The sequence below is a fragment of the Lissotriton helveticus genome, chromosome 7 (genome assembly GCF_964261635.1).
Source record: "Lissotriton helveticus chromosome 7, aLisHel1.1, whole genome shotgun sequence".
Classification (NCBI taxonomy): Eukaryota; Metazoa; Chordata; class Amphibia; order Caudata; family Salamandridae; genus Lissotriton; species Lissotriton helveticus.
This window is the reverse complement of record NC_136068.1, coordinates 1,637,037,087-1,637,051,748: the sequence shown is the minus strand read 5'-3', so window position 1 is coordinate 1,637,051,748 and position 14,662 is coordinate 1,637,037,087. Positions and strand designations below refer to the sequence as shown.

The 14,662-nt window shown below is 41.4% G+C and overlaps 1 protein-coding gene across 2 annotated transcripts in view; it reads right to left on the bottom strand.

Annotated features, from left to right (window-relative positions):
* Positions 1 to 14,662, bottom strand: part of LOC144767584 (BOLA class I histocompatibility antigen, alpha chain BL3-7-like) — a 346,774-nt gene that overhangs the window by 86,588 nt on the left and 245,524 nt on the right. For both annotated transcript variants that reach the window (XM_078650997.1, XM_078650996.1), the window contains exon 4: positions 5,509 to 5,784. In XM_078650997.1, coding sequence (XP_078507123.1) covers positions 5,509 to 5,784 — 276 coding nt within the window. The remainder of the gene's footprint in view (positions 1 to 5,508; positions 5,785 to 14,662) is intronic.

Genomic DNA, 14,662 nt, shown 5'->3' with positions numbered 1-14,662 from the left:
GGCGTTGGGCCGGGGCTGGGAAACCTCCTATCGGTGGAGGTGGGGGAGGCTCGTCCGCGTCGCCTCTCCCTCCCGGCCCGACCTGGACGCATTCCTGCAGGGGTATGGACAGGGCATCCGCCGCCCAGGGCTGCTGTGGCTGTTGCGGAGGAGAAAAGGAAGAGGTGCCTCGCTCTTCTCTGGACATGTGGCGGGACTACTCAAGTCTATCCAGGCCCGTTGCGGCTGGGCCGAGGAGGCATGTGGCGGGACTACCGGAAACTACCTAGGGCCGTTGCGGCTGGACTCCGCTGGCCCCTGCCTCTCCTCCGGCTTCCCCATATGTTAAGATTTCCTGACCAAGAGTTGGCAGCGGGGCCCGCCTTATATGGTTTGTCGCTGGTTGGGCGTAGCCGTAACCCTGCCCTACTTTGGAAGGTTCCAGAATGGGGGGGGGCGAATGTTCTGTTTGACTTTCATTTTCTACAGTTTACCGTTATTATTTCTTGTTTGCTGTGTTAAATTAAAAGTTCAAGTTCATCAATGGTCTACGGATTTTGTTGTACCATTTCTTTCTTTCCAGGTTGCTTTTATGCTAAGTTTCTGCTTAACAGAGGTTGAGTAACACGGAAACACGTGTAGAGGGATGACGCAGATTCGTACATTACATACACACAAACTCAGACGGGGGGGGGGGGGCAGTACAAGTACGACATACAAAGACCCAAGACGAATATAAAACAGTTATTGGTCATCATTATCTCTTTCCGTTTGTGAATCTTAAAGCGTGGCTGGGTTCCCGTCTTGACGTTGCCCGACCTAGGAGAACTTGAGCATGCCGCTGAAATTGTCCTGGCGAAATCTGTGCCATCGGGCATAATCAAACGTGGTGGTTCTATCTGGTCTGTCTATGTAAGTCGGGTTCTTCTTTGTCTCGCGCTTTTTCTCATACTGCCGATCTGTCGTTCCTGTCGGCCCTTTGCCTTTACTCACGCTCAGTAGAGTCGGGCATTGGGCTTTCCAGTGTCCGACATATCTACAAAAAGCGCATTGGTCTGGCCCTAAGTCTGGTCGTCTTTTGCGTAGTGTCGGGGGATAACTTGTGGGTAGCGGTGTCCTGGGGTTGTCCTGTCGGTATATTTCTCTACTTGGTTTGTCCTCGTCTTTTCTCTGTCGTTGCATAGCCTCTCTGCGCCACATACCGAGACTGTCGAGCATAATAGGCGTTGTCTTATTATTTCGAAGGGCTATTTCTAACGTTTCTATTTTATCAAGGTCAAAGGATCCTGCCAGTGGCCACTGTTTGTCTTGACTTTCTTTGGTATACCTGTGCCACAATTTATTATAGGCTATGGTAACTAATCCATAGTTTATGAACATGTCCTTATTAGGGGTGCCTTCTAGTGGAGCTATATGGTCCACCTCTAATACACGGTCCGGGCTGAACCAATTATCAATCAATGGGGAGAAGACAGACATGACGGCTTGTAACGAGGGACTAATAAGTCAGCAGTGCCTATCTTATCACTAGGTGCAAAGACTAGACAGAATATTCCTATTCTACTTTGTTTGCAGGCAGTGAATACCTCATGAACAAAAATAAAAAAGAGTAACCAAGAACGCGGAACAATCAAGCAATTAATAAATAAATAAATAGGATAGAAAAAGGACAATGGGGAGAGTAAGTAGGGCGCAAAAGTCTGCGTCCTCTACCCTTTCACTAACCGCAAAGAGGAAGCTGTTGTTTCCGGTTTGCAGACAGAGAATCTCCAGAAGACAATCTGTGAACAGTAGTTCGGGGTTAAAGAACCCAGTTAATCAGTGAGGGAGTGGGGAGTCTCCCAAAAACCGTTAAGAAATAATAGAGTCAGTGGGGGAGAAAGATAGGCGCGACGGTTACGTTACCTATCCTTCACCGTTTGCAAAAGAGAAGGAGCCTACTGTTTCTCCGTGTGCAGACAGTGAATCTCCAAATAGGTCAAACAAAGAGTAATACTAGTATTTTATAAATAATCAAGCAATCAAACAATCAAGCAATCATTTCGCAACTTGTCGTGATTACACGACCTTACCCGGACCATGTGGACAGTTTCTTGTCTTCCGAATCCAGCGCCCGTTCGTCCTCTTTTTCTCGTATTTCTCACGGCACTCCTAATGGTTCCCAGTCAGGACCGTAGATCACTCGAGAGAGGTCTGTTCGGAACTAGTGAAGTTCGGATGATCGGCTGCCAGACGAGGGTCTATTGGGCAAGAGCTCTCCCGATCGTTGCAGTCGTTCATTCTGTCGTCGGGACCTCTCCCACTGGATCCACGAGTCGCTGATGGGCCCCACGCTTGGGACGCCAATTGTTAAACCTGGGACGGGTCGGGGACAATCGGTATTTGCCCGGCGGTATTGCCTCTGTGACCCTCTAGTTATTTAATCAATGAAGAGGCAGGCGCTGGAGACTGGAAGGCAGGAAACAAGGTTTTTTTATTCTCTCCGGAGGAGAACACAACAAAACGGGCAGAAGGTATCGTTCTGAGGTGCTCTAGCTACATTTCTGAGGCCTGGCCTCTTATACACTGTTTTATGACTTTATTGCAGATTACATATTCATGTTAAAGCTTTGATGTATGGAAAAAGACATTCCCGGAACTCCCCTTTGGGCCCGTTCCCACACACATTTACAGTTGAAGTCCCCACCCTAGTCACAACAGGTGATGAGTATCGCGCAGCTGGATATTCCGCCGATTCGTGGAATGTGGGGGTCGATCGGATCTCATGGGGAGGGGGCTTTGATCAACCCGGGGATCCTTTGATGGGGGAAGCTTTCTATTGTGCGGGGAGGGGCAAGGAATAGTATCGGCAGAGCTGGGTGTCGGCCTGGGAACGGGGAAGACAAACGGGCACACGGGGAAAAGGGGGGTTTGCGTCTAAGGGCCGGGGATCATGAAAGGGAAGGAGGGAGGTGTCGCGCTGGGAACAGGATGAGGGCCTGGGGCAGAGCAGCGCCGAAGAGGGGTTTATGATTCAAGGCAGGTGCAAGCAGGGGGTTGGTCAGCGTGCAGGCTTAGTGAGGGCGAAGGGCTATGTCAGGGGCCAGCGGCATGCAAAAGGGTTCGTTCTGATCAGGGCATCTTAAAAAATGGCGGGTGCGTACGACAAAAGTGTGGCATCAGGGGAAGAGGCAAGATGGCGCAGATAATGTTCACCAAACCGTACTAATTTTCAACACACTATTAGATATATGTTGTAAAAAATGCAAGAAGAGACATATCAGCAGTGCCTGCAAATATTCAGTGTCTAGAAAGTTAATTTAATCACTAAAGAAGATAAGGAAGTTAATCAAGAAGAGGAACCTGAATATAGTGCTGAGCACAGATGACAACTGGGAAGCAGAAGGGTTTGCCTATGACTGAAAGAGAGATTGACAGAAAGCAAGTCTCAGCAACGGTTGACTCTTGTAAGTGGTACACATTTGTAGGAAAACATATTGTAAAGAAGTTGTGGGAAAATAAATTACACTTACTTGATGTGTGTTCAGCAGGATACACTGGGTACAAAATTGATCTGTTGGCTTACATTTGGAAGGACTTACATTTCTGTGGTAGATGAACGATAAAGAAAGTCTATGTCACTGAGACAAGTCAGCAAATCCTGAGTTAGCCATATCAGGAGGAGATGGGAATAAAGTCAGGCTCTAGAACTAAACCACACGTCTATGTAGTAAAGAAGGATATGAGCAGTCCACAACAGATAGGGATATATGTCATGGAAAATATATATCGGGATTAAGGAACAAGCTCAACTCAGGATTAAATGTGGATTTGAGGAGTTTATGGGGCTCAATCACAACATGACTCCTAAAGAAAATGCCATTCCAATAGGGCATTCATTAAGAAAAGTTCCACTAACATACGGAATTAAATTGAGGGAACTGCTGGAGAAATTATGCAAAAAAGTTGTTTTAGGACTGGCGGAGCTGTCACCATGGGTGTATCCAATAGGGACATCTCCTAAACATTCAGTAGACCTGACTGAGATTGTTCAAAGGCATGCATAGTTTGAATATGTCCATCTGGGTGGACTGCCATCCTCTACCAAACTTCTATGAGATCATTTCTATTTCAGATGGAGCCACTGTTTTCTCTATGCCAGTCATAGCTAGTTCTTGTCATCAAGATGTATTTGCTGATAAATCTCAACATATGACAATATTTGTAACTCCAACAATATTTGGTAACCTTCACTATAGGTGATGTCAGAATTGTTGGATGGTTGCATAGATGTTATTTCTGAGGAGCTGTGGGTCAAGGGGATGAAAAAGCATTCAGCTATTAATGCTGTGTTACTGTAAATAATATAGCTGGACTGATGAATGGAAGGGCATTGGCAAGTTAAAGGCACATTAAAAGGTTCAGGATGAATTATCTTGAAAATTGTATTTACTACAAAGGCATCATGAATTATATCTAGTACCAATATGCAAGCATATGAGCACTTTTTAGATGTCCTGGAATAGACACCATGTTAGACCGATGGGCAGGGACAGCAAAGGCATGTATTATGGAAATCTTTCAAGTTCTGTGACCTGAGGGACTCATGAAGAAAATAACTTATTGATTTTATTGGCCATTCTGCAGTTGTACCAAAAAAGAATCTTAAGGTATAGTTTTTGTAGCCTAAATAAAAAACATCAATACAGACTCATTGAGGTGCTTGCACTTTATGAAATACAACTTCCTTAAAATTGCTTTTCCAGCAGGGGGTGAAGCTCACAATTGGAATCTATGGGTTTAAATATTGTGATACTAGCAGCGGAGCATGCCAAAGATGGTGGCCATTTATGCAAATTCTAAATGCTCTTTGAACCTGGTTGCACCACAACACCCACTGAAACCACTTTACAGTTTAAGCTTCTACAGAACTTCTTTTTGTATCTAATAAAACATATTCATAATGATAGCATAACATAAAGTACACATTCTTTTCAAGTGGAATTTTCACAGTATTACCAAAAATGTTTTCGTGAGTTTCAGTGGAAAAGAAAGACCTTTAAAAAGCAAAAATGTTCACCGATGGATTGTAGTAAATCCCTTCAAATAATACCACATCAATTTTACTTCTGATATTTTGATTATGTCATCTATTTGCATTTGTTGAACAGACTACAAATGGTATGCATAGAATTTGAGTGAAATTGTTTGGCCACCAATAAATATGTACACTAAAAAACAGTCTGTTTCCTGGATTGTTTTGAAATAGAATAAGAAAATTCATGAACGAAGTCTACTGTTGCATACTGGAAATCTTGCCTTCTTATTTCAGATCATGTTTTGTGTGGCAAAGGCATAAGCACATTGCAGCGCCATATCATCACAAATCCATATTACCTAAATAATTGTATAAACTGAAAGGAATCGATCAATTATATGTGTGGGTACCCAAAATATAGCATAGATCATTTCCTAATATTTCTCCAGGACATAAAATCAGTACTTTATCTCTTACTTCCCTATAGAGTGACCAGTTCACGAATTACTTACTGTAAGTGAGGACCCGGTATAGTCCACTGCTTTCATGGATTATGGTGCAAGTATAAATGTCCTTTTCCTCTGGGAAGATTGTAACGGATTTATTAACACGAAATGTACTGTCCTCATTTCTCACTGTTACAGAATTGTCAACTTCATCTGTGATATTTAGCCCGTCTCTTGCCCAGGTCATGTTTATTCGCTCCGGAAAGAAGCCCGTGGCAAGGCACGTGACTGTGACTGTCCCATCTTGGTTCTTTATGCTGGTCAAGTTTGTTACTGCAGGATCTGAAGAGAAAAATAAAGCATGATTCCTATGGTAAAGAAGTCAGTATACTTGTTGCAGAATAGAAATGGGGAATGAAGATGGAAAACTTCTAAATCTGGTAGTAGGAAATGCAGTAACAGTACACTGACAAAAAGAAGTACTAAACAAATGTAGCAAATAAAAAAACAACTATTATGCTAAGCCCTTGACACTTGAAACATTAGAAAAAATGTAATTTCAAGATTGTGACCTCTGGGAGTCAAAGAGTCCCACTTGGGGTCACAGTGAGAGGAAACTCTTCACCTAAAGCCACATGGATATAGCATAGGGCCCGATACTCAAAGGAAAACTGATACAAAATTCTAACTTTATGACTTTCGGTATTCACAAAGGGCATTTATGAGTAGTAAAGTTAGACTTTTGTCTCAGTTTAACTTACATTGTAGTCTTAGGTTTAACTGAGACTTGACTATTGGTCTTAGTTGAACTTAAGACCAAAACAAAAGTAAAACTGACACAAAATTCTAACTTTTCTACTCGTAAATGCCGTTTGCGAATACCGAAAGTCATGCTGTTTGCGAATACCGAAAGTCGTAAAGTAAAACTTTCGTCTCAGTTTACCTTTGTGAATTGGGCCCATTGTTTAAAATATGACTATATAGAATAACTTAACCAAAGTATTGTCTGACAGGAATATTGCGCCCTAGCTATCTTTCCCAAAAACATTGCTACATAGAAGTTAATAATAGAAAATATACAGCCAATGGAACAATATTTCTGTAAGCAATATTTATGACACAATATTTCTGTCCTCCGATATTTTTACTAAGGATTCTGACATACAACTGACTACTTTCCATTCAGAGCCTTTGATTTACCAAGCCAGATGCATTTTCGGACTTTTAGCTTGGTTCATTTGCACTGGTCTCACTGGACTATCACACTTAAACACAATGATTTGTAAAAGTTCAGGACTGGGAAACTGGGCCCATGTTCAATGGAGTTAAATGGTAACCATAATGTCTCTACTAACCGAAAGGCGAGACATTTTTATAGAAGTTTGCTGCTTTTGAAACTATTATTCTCCCCAAATTTGCCCAAATTTCAATTGAGCAAAAGAGCTTTACCCAAAGACCATGCACAGAATATTCGCAGGGGTGTAGCTTTGGGGGGGAGGGGTAGGGGGGAGGGCAGGGGTAGGGGGGAGGGCGGGGGGTGGATGAGCGGCTGTGTTTGCGATGTGACACCAACCAATAAATACATTCTTGGCTTGGTAGTTGGGTCTGGGGGCCCGGAGTCGGATTCGCGGTCTCTGATTAGGTTTTTCTCATTCTGAGCTTATAATGATAGAAAATATAGGGACCTTTTATGTAAATGAGAGAGCGAGATAAAGAGAGGGAAAGAGAGTGTGAGAGAGAGAGAGAGAAAAAGAGAGAGACAGATACCCATCTGGTGGATGAATTTTACAATTTCAAACCAGATACCCTGGAATCAATACTGGCTTCCCTGCTTGTCCAAATTGTGTGATCCTAGGCAAATATTATAACATATGAGCATTCAGATTTGATTTAATAGACTTTAATGTTGCTCTATCTATGATGGGAATCTAGAACCCTTTTAGGTTTTTCATGACTACCGACTTGCCTCTTGGTTTACTAATGGCATTGTCGATGGGGGGGCGATCCAGGAATGTTTTTAAAAATGTTACTTTGTACAAGGTGGTAGAGTTTTTCCCTCTTAGGGCTAAGAAAACTGTGATCAATGTTCTTTTAAATTCTATGCTGGATTACTTAAACTCTCTCTATCTAGGCCTTTCCAAGAAACACATAAGCAAATTCAATTAGTGCAGAATTCTGCAGCCAGACTATTACTTCATCTTCCGAGATACTGTTACAACCAAGCTAAATTGAAGAACCTTCACTAGATATTGATAGAAAAGAAGATTCACTTCAAGGCTCACATTCAAAGATCTCCCTCTCATGCTAGTTCACCTAGTCATCAAAACTATTTAAATTCCACTCACAGGCCAGACCTTTGATTGCTGCCAATAACTTCTCTATCCTCCACCTCCAACTTTCTTACACACTTTGTGCATCAGCTGATCGAACAGAATTTTAAACAAATCTTAAAACCTGGCTTTTATCTAGTAACTCATTTCCTCAGTGCTTTTATTCTCACCCAGTTCCGCTGTTACAATAGTTGTATTATGCTTTTTGGAGATTATAGTGCCTCGAAACTCTTTCTTGAACATTAGCTTCGTTCTACAAATAAATCAAATCAAATGCAGTAACATAATCAGATGTACTAAGGTGGAAAATTTTAATTTTTTTTAATTTAGAATAAAATGTATCATATTTTTACATTATGTTTGTTGCACTATGTACATGCCAAACATTTTCATGGCTCGGGTTCTCCACAAGTTCTGGCTCGACCTTCCCTATTAAAATGCTCATTGCGGTTTTCAAAGAAACAATAGGCAAACACCAGGGTGTGATCCTAGAAGTCAGGCACACCCTCCATGCTCCCAAACAGCAAGTATATATGTTTCTGAAACAGTGAAGTTGCAGAAGCCAATCTTATTGGCATTCTAATGTAGAAAGAAGCACTATTCAGTGTTATAAAAGTAGCCAATTTATTAATCTCTGTAGTAGACTCAACTTGACAATTGACTGCTTTGTGATCCTACGTGGTAAAGTACCTTACACCTTCCAAAACAGCCAGCATCTCCTGAATCTTAGGCAAAGATGGTAATTGGCCAGAATCTGTTATTAACTGAATGAAGATCATCATACAATTTTATGGAGGCAGAACTTTTGTTCACTAAAACAATTGACGTAGTACTTTGAGATGAGTCTACTGACTTGATTACCCCTTTAAAACAATTTTCTTGTGGGGATAAGAATATCCCCACAACAAGTATGTTCGGTTAGACTACATTATGACATCATTACACAAGACAGCCTTAATAAACATAATTAAATCCCCCAAAACCATCTCTGACCACAACGCACTAACACTAACTTTTGAACTGGATAGTTTTAACAGACCTAATATCCAATGGTCATTTGACCGAAAGCTTCTTACTAACCCAGACTATATTAATCATATTACACTATACGCTCAATCTTTCTTCGATAATAACCAATACAGTGCACCCAGATTCAGTGTATGGGACTGTTTTAAGGCAGTAATCAGGGGAGAGACGATAGCGTTTGTAGCAAACCAAAAGAAAACTCAAGATAGTATTAATAAACAACTAAACGTAGAACTCACCAATTTGGAAATAGTCCATGCCAAACAAATCCAGCAAGGAATATCAACCGCCGATACACTACAAAAATTACTGATCCTTAAAACAGAAATTAATAGCTCGCTAACTCAAAAAGCAGCAGAAATATATCAAGCGAACAGAGCTAGAATCTATGAAGCAGGGGAAAAAGTAGGGAAGCAATTAGCTCTCAAAACTAGACAAAAGCAAACATATAATAGGATAAAGAATATCGAATATGAGGGTCAACAACATACCTCCCCTCAAGATATTGTAGAAGTGTTTCGAAAATACTATCAAAAACTATATCAAAATGAGAATGAACACCGATCTACAAGAGATATGAAAATCTTTCTTAGAGAGTGGTTACCGGAACCAGGGATGTCTAGAATACTCGATCGAGTTGATAGAGAAGAACTGGAGAAAGAAATCACAATGGAAGAACTAGAAAATGCACTATCAGATCTAGCTAATGGGAAGGCGGCTGGGCCCGACAAGATCCCATTAGAACTATATAAATTGTTGGATAAACAGATACTACCCTACTTATTGGATCTGTTTCTAGGGGTACAACATCACTCAGCTACACCAGAGTCATGGAAGCACACCAATATAGCGATATTTCCTAAAAAAGGAAAACCACCCCAGCTTCCCTCTTCATATAGACCCATATCGCTCATAAACTCTGACTCAAAGCTTTACTCGAAGGTACTTGCAAACCGTCTAAGGGGGGTCATCGAACATCTCGTATCCCCATGGCAACACGGCTTTATCCCAGGGAGGGGAACGACTGATCATACTCGCAAAGTCATTGCCTTATTCGACATCATGGGTGCCACGGGGGGAGAGATGTCGATGGTCCTACTCGACGCCGAAAAGGCATTTGATCGAGTGTCTTGGCGGTTTTTATGGGAAATTATGAAATTTAACAACTTCGGCCCTGGCTTTATTAAAGCCCTGAAAGCTCTCTATATCAACCCTAGGGCTAAATTATCTATTGAGGGTTTTGAGTCAAAGTTTGTAGAGGTACAAAGAGGTACTAGACAGGGATGTCCCTGTTACCCGATATTATTTGCCCTAGTAATTAATCCTTTAATTTTAAAGCTTCTTAACTCCCCTCAAATTCAACCAGTTAAGGTGGGTCCGTATTCTACTAAAATATTGGCATACGCCGACGATATTGCTGTGCTCACAACCAAACCAGCAGACGCAGTAGCTGAAATAGAGCAAATAACTCAAAATTTCGGACTCCACTCTGGCTATTCACTCAACAGAGATAAAACCATGGTTTTATGTACAAGCAACATCATATACGACAGTCCCTATAAAGTTAAAAACGCAATATATCTGGGTGTAAATATCTCTCCTGAGATAAAAGAAATTAACCGGCTTAATTATGATCCTCTGATCAATTCAATAAAAACAGATTTGAAGAGGGTAGATAGCTTGCACCTTTGAATAACAGGGAGAGCAAATTATATTAAAATGAGTATATTTCCTAGAATACTCTATCTATTCCGGGCTATTCCATTGATGGCTGAAGGTACCACTGTTAAAACTTTTGACTCAACCATATCTAAATTTATTTGGAATTATGGTAAAATAAGGAGAGCATTACCAGCTTTAACTCTTCCCCTACATAGAGGCGGCCTAGGTATCCCGAATTTGACATTTTATCTCTGGGCGACACTACTCCAACAAATGGGCCTGCTCTTCAAAGTGAAACCTTCCAACTTACCCATCATAGATTCTTATATCCCCTCTATTTTCGAACTTGGACTAGGAGATAAATGCCGAGGGCTATTTTTGAAACAGCTCGAAGCATCATATTATAAAAAGACCACGTTCAAGGTAATCGAAGATGCATGGAAAGTCTGGAAACTTGCCTCCAAACAACTAGGCATACCGAAAATAACAAGGTATACCTCTCTCTGGCACAGCAAGATCATATCATCATCTCTAATAGACACTGTCTCCAGGAGATGGGAGAATTCAGGCATATATACATTTGGTCACTTTTTCGGGCAGAATGTTGCTCCATCTTTTGAGGGACTACAACAGAGATCTGATATACCAACTACAGATTATTTAAAATATTTTCAAGTATATACCAACATTTGTAACTTTAAATCTACTATTAATTTAGATAGTTTTTATTTTTTTTCTATTATAGGGAAACGAGCTACTAGAATAGGTACTCTATATGATTTATTTTTCCAATCTTTTAATGATGATTTAGATAGTGTTGAGAGATCCTGGGCACAAAAACTTGGCAACCCAGATGTAGATATTAATTATTCTATAACTCTTTACACAACATTATTTTTAGCACCTAACCTTAAAGCGCAATACTTTAAAACTATCTACAACCTTTATTTTACTCAGGCTAAACTCTTCACCTGGGGTATGCGAGTAGACGACTGCTGCCCCAGATGTAGACAGGGACAAGCAAATTTAATCCACATGTTTGCCGAATGTCCGAAACTAGATAACCTACAAACAATGATTGGAGGATTTTGGACTCAAGTTTTCGGGCGGAATCTCAGATCCTCCGCTACTCTATATCTTCTAGGTCACGACGAATCCTTAGGTTACAGCTTAGAGGAACAGAGGATTGTCTTTTTGGGTACTGCCGTCTTTCGTATTATTCTTGCGGCACGCTGGAAAGATCCCAATGTACCCACCTTTCAGATGTGGCTTTGTCGATTTCTTGCCACTTATAAGCAGGAGATAGCTATATATCGCACAAGGGGTAGGAAAACTAGAGCCCGGGGCACCCAGATCTGGGCCCCAATTTCTAATTGGTACTCCAATGTAAGATCCCCCCCCCTGATATGAGAAGGGCCGACATGGGCTGACATGGTAAAGACGAGGCAAACTGTGTAAATTATAATTGTCCTTCTCCCTCATTTTTTTTCTTCTATTTTTCTTCCGTATGTATCTTGTTCTTAATAATTTTTCGGATGTATTATTGCTTAATTAAGAATTTATTCCTTTTTGTAAAGAAAATGTTTTATTTTAATACTACAGATCATGCTCAATAAAAACAAAAACAAAAATAAAACAATTTTCTTGTAGCAATAGATTGACATCTTCCCTGATATCATAATAACGTTCCTTAGTTTGGATTTGACTGGTAACACACCCTTCTGCCATGTTTCCCATTTCCTTACACATTGATGAGAATTCAAACATGCCCAATATAGGGATATACAATACTTGTGTTTTGGTGCATCAATAACAATTCAGATTGGAAGCTTCACAGTGCTGCCTGGAAACCAATTTTGTCTAAGACAAACAAAGAATATTGGAAAAAGAATCATTGGTATCCTGAGGAACAAACAAAACAATGACCTAAATCCAGTATAGTAAAATTAAATATAAACATTACACACTTCTACTGAAAAATATAGGAAAATAGTGGGGTCCTATGGGGTACATTTTCAATGTGGGACAATGTGGGACATGGAATGCTTAGGAAAGCTCATTGTTTTGGTCACCCCAGACAGGGTGGAACTGGCTGGAACCGAGCACAAGGCATTTTCCTGGTGGTCTGGTGGGGGCTCGGTTTCACTGCTAGGGCTGAGCCAGCAGTTTTTCCTGCTAGCAGTGTTTCCTGCCTGCAGTGCTTGGGCGCTTTACTAACAATGCCCACTAAGTAAATCCTTGCTTCAAAACCATTTGTTAGGTCGAGCCTAGGGTCCGCGCGCAAGAGCTGCTCATACGGGAGAGAAGCCTCTCTCTCTCCCCGCCCTTATTTTTCATTGGTTTGTTTGTTTGTCCTTCCTAAATGCTGGCTTCTCATTGGTAAAGAGGCTTGTTAGTTCCTCCTTTGTACCTCTGTGTTATCATTTGTAGCGTCCCATGGCTACTGGCCCCTTTACTTCGGTTCTTACATGGTACATGTTATTTTTAGAGTTCTAAGTACTATTTTTCTTTATTGAGTTTGTCCTACTTCGGCAGGACGTCGTGCCTTATTTACATTCAGTGCGCTGTGTGCGCTTTCACTTTCGATGCTGCCGGGACAATCTCAACGGCTTGTTGTCTAGGTTTCCGGCACCCCCCGGTTTTCAGCTAGCCATAAACTCCCAGTACTGAAGTCCACGTGTCTGCTGAATACCCTACCTTCTAAGAGGCTCTCGAGATCTAAAATGTGTACTTTTGATATGTAGTGAATTATTCTGTAGTGCTAACCTCAGTCAGAATGGTAATTATTGCTTGGCGCTATCTCTCGGAAGTCTCTAACTACTATGCTATTTTCCCCTGCTGTTTCCGCCCTGAAACCAAACCTTTCTGGGGCTAACCCTATTTTAATCCAACGTTGTTCCTATGTTTTACTTTAAACTGTAGAAAGGCATATGTTATAAGCGCTTAATATATGTATTTATGTGGGAACGGAAGGCTGGATTCTGGAGAACAGCACAAATGAGGCAGACCTGTGTTTAAATATATTCGTGATGACAGTGGAGATCTCCAGGGAAGGTCTGAACCAGAGACATCATCTCAGCCGGCCCCTAAGAAGCAAGTATAAAGAGGACAGCTGCCCAAGTCCCCATCCATGTGCTCGGCTCCCTGTTTAGTTTCCACTGGAAAGGGGGCTGCTACAATCCCCCTCCCTGCCCTGCTCACATGTCTCTCCCTCATCCCAGTAGAGAGTTTGTGGGGGAGGGAGAGCCGCTCGCCTTAATTCGAACCACTGCGCTATGTTTTTTTTTTAATGATGCATGTACCCGTTTTGAGGGAGAAGTTGTTCAGTAATCTCATAATCCTGGCAGAATTGTTCAATGAAAATCTTGGGATCACGCTTCCCACCTGAGAAGGCCTAAAACATTGTGCTTAAGACGTCACCGTGGCACAAGCACGTATACAGAGCTTCCTAGGTGTAATCCGACCTAGGTATATTCAGCCTTTCTATTCGCCCACCTACCTTTTCATCTATCTGCATTCTTATTCGTATATGAATCAACCCATTCAACTGTACACCCTGCGGTTACTAAAATCAATGTGTTTTCCATCCACTCCGCCACCTATCCTTTCATTTCTACATTTGTGTTGCCACCTATTTATCAATTTATGAATCCATCCATTCACTTGTCCAACAAATTATTTTTGCATACATCTATCAGCTAGTTATCCATTCCACCCAATGTTTAATTGCTTCACCTGCCTGTCAGCCTACACGCCCATCTAAAAATCATTCACTCACCGACCCATATTCACCCATTTATTACTCAATTCATCATTCATCCACCTGCACCTATCTAGTCATATGTCCATCGACCATACCATTAGATCAGTGAGTAAATCCACCCTTCCACATGGTCCGCCTGCCCAAGTGTACACCCATGCATCTTTCACCTATTCACCCTCCGTCTAATATCAAACCTCCAGCTCCCATGCCACGCGCCTCTCTCTGCCTGGCCGTGCAAAAAGTCTCTCTGATTAGAACCTTCCTGGTCCCACAAGAGTTAACTCAAATAGGTGGATTTATAGGAGAGATTTGTTTATTTTTATTTTTTTGCAGTTTTTATCTAGCGCTAACTAGACCCAAAGGTATGGTAGTGCTTTACACAAGCACTAGTTACATTACACACGGACACATTCTGTGTTTAAGGCACAGGGAGTTTCAG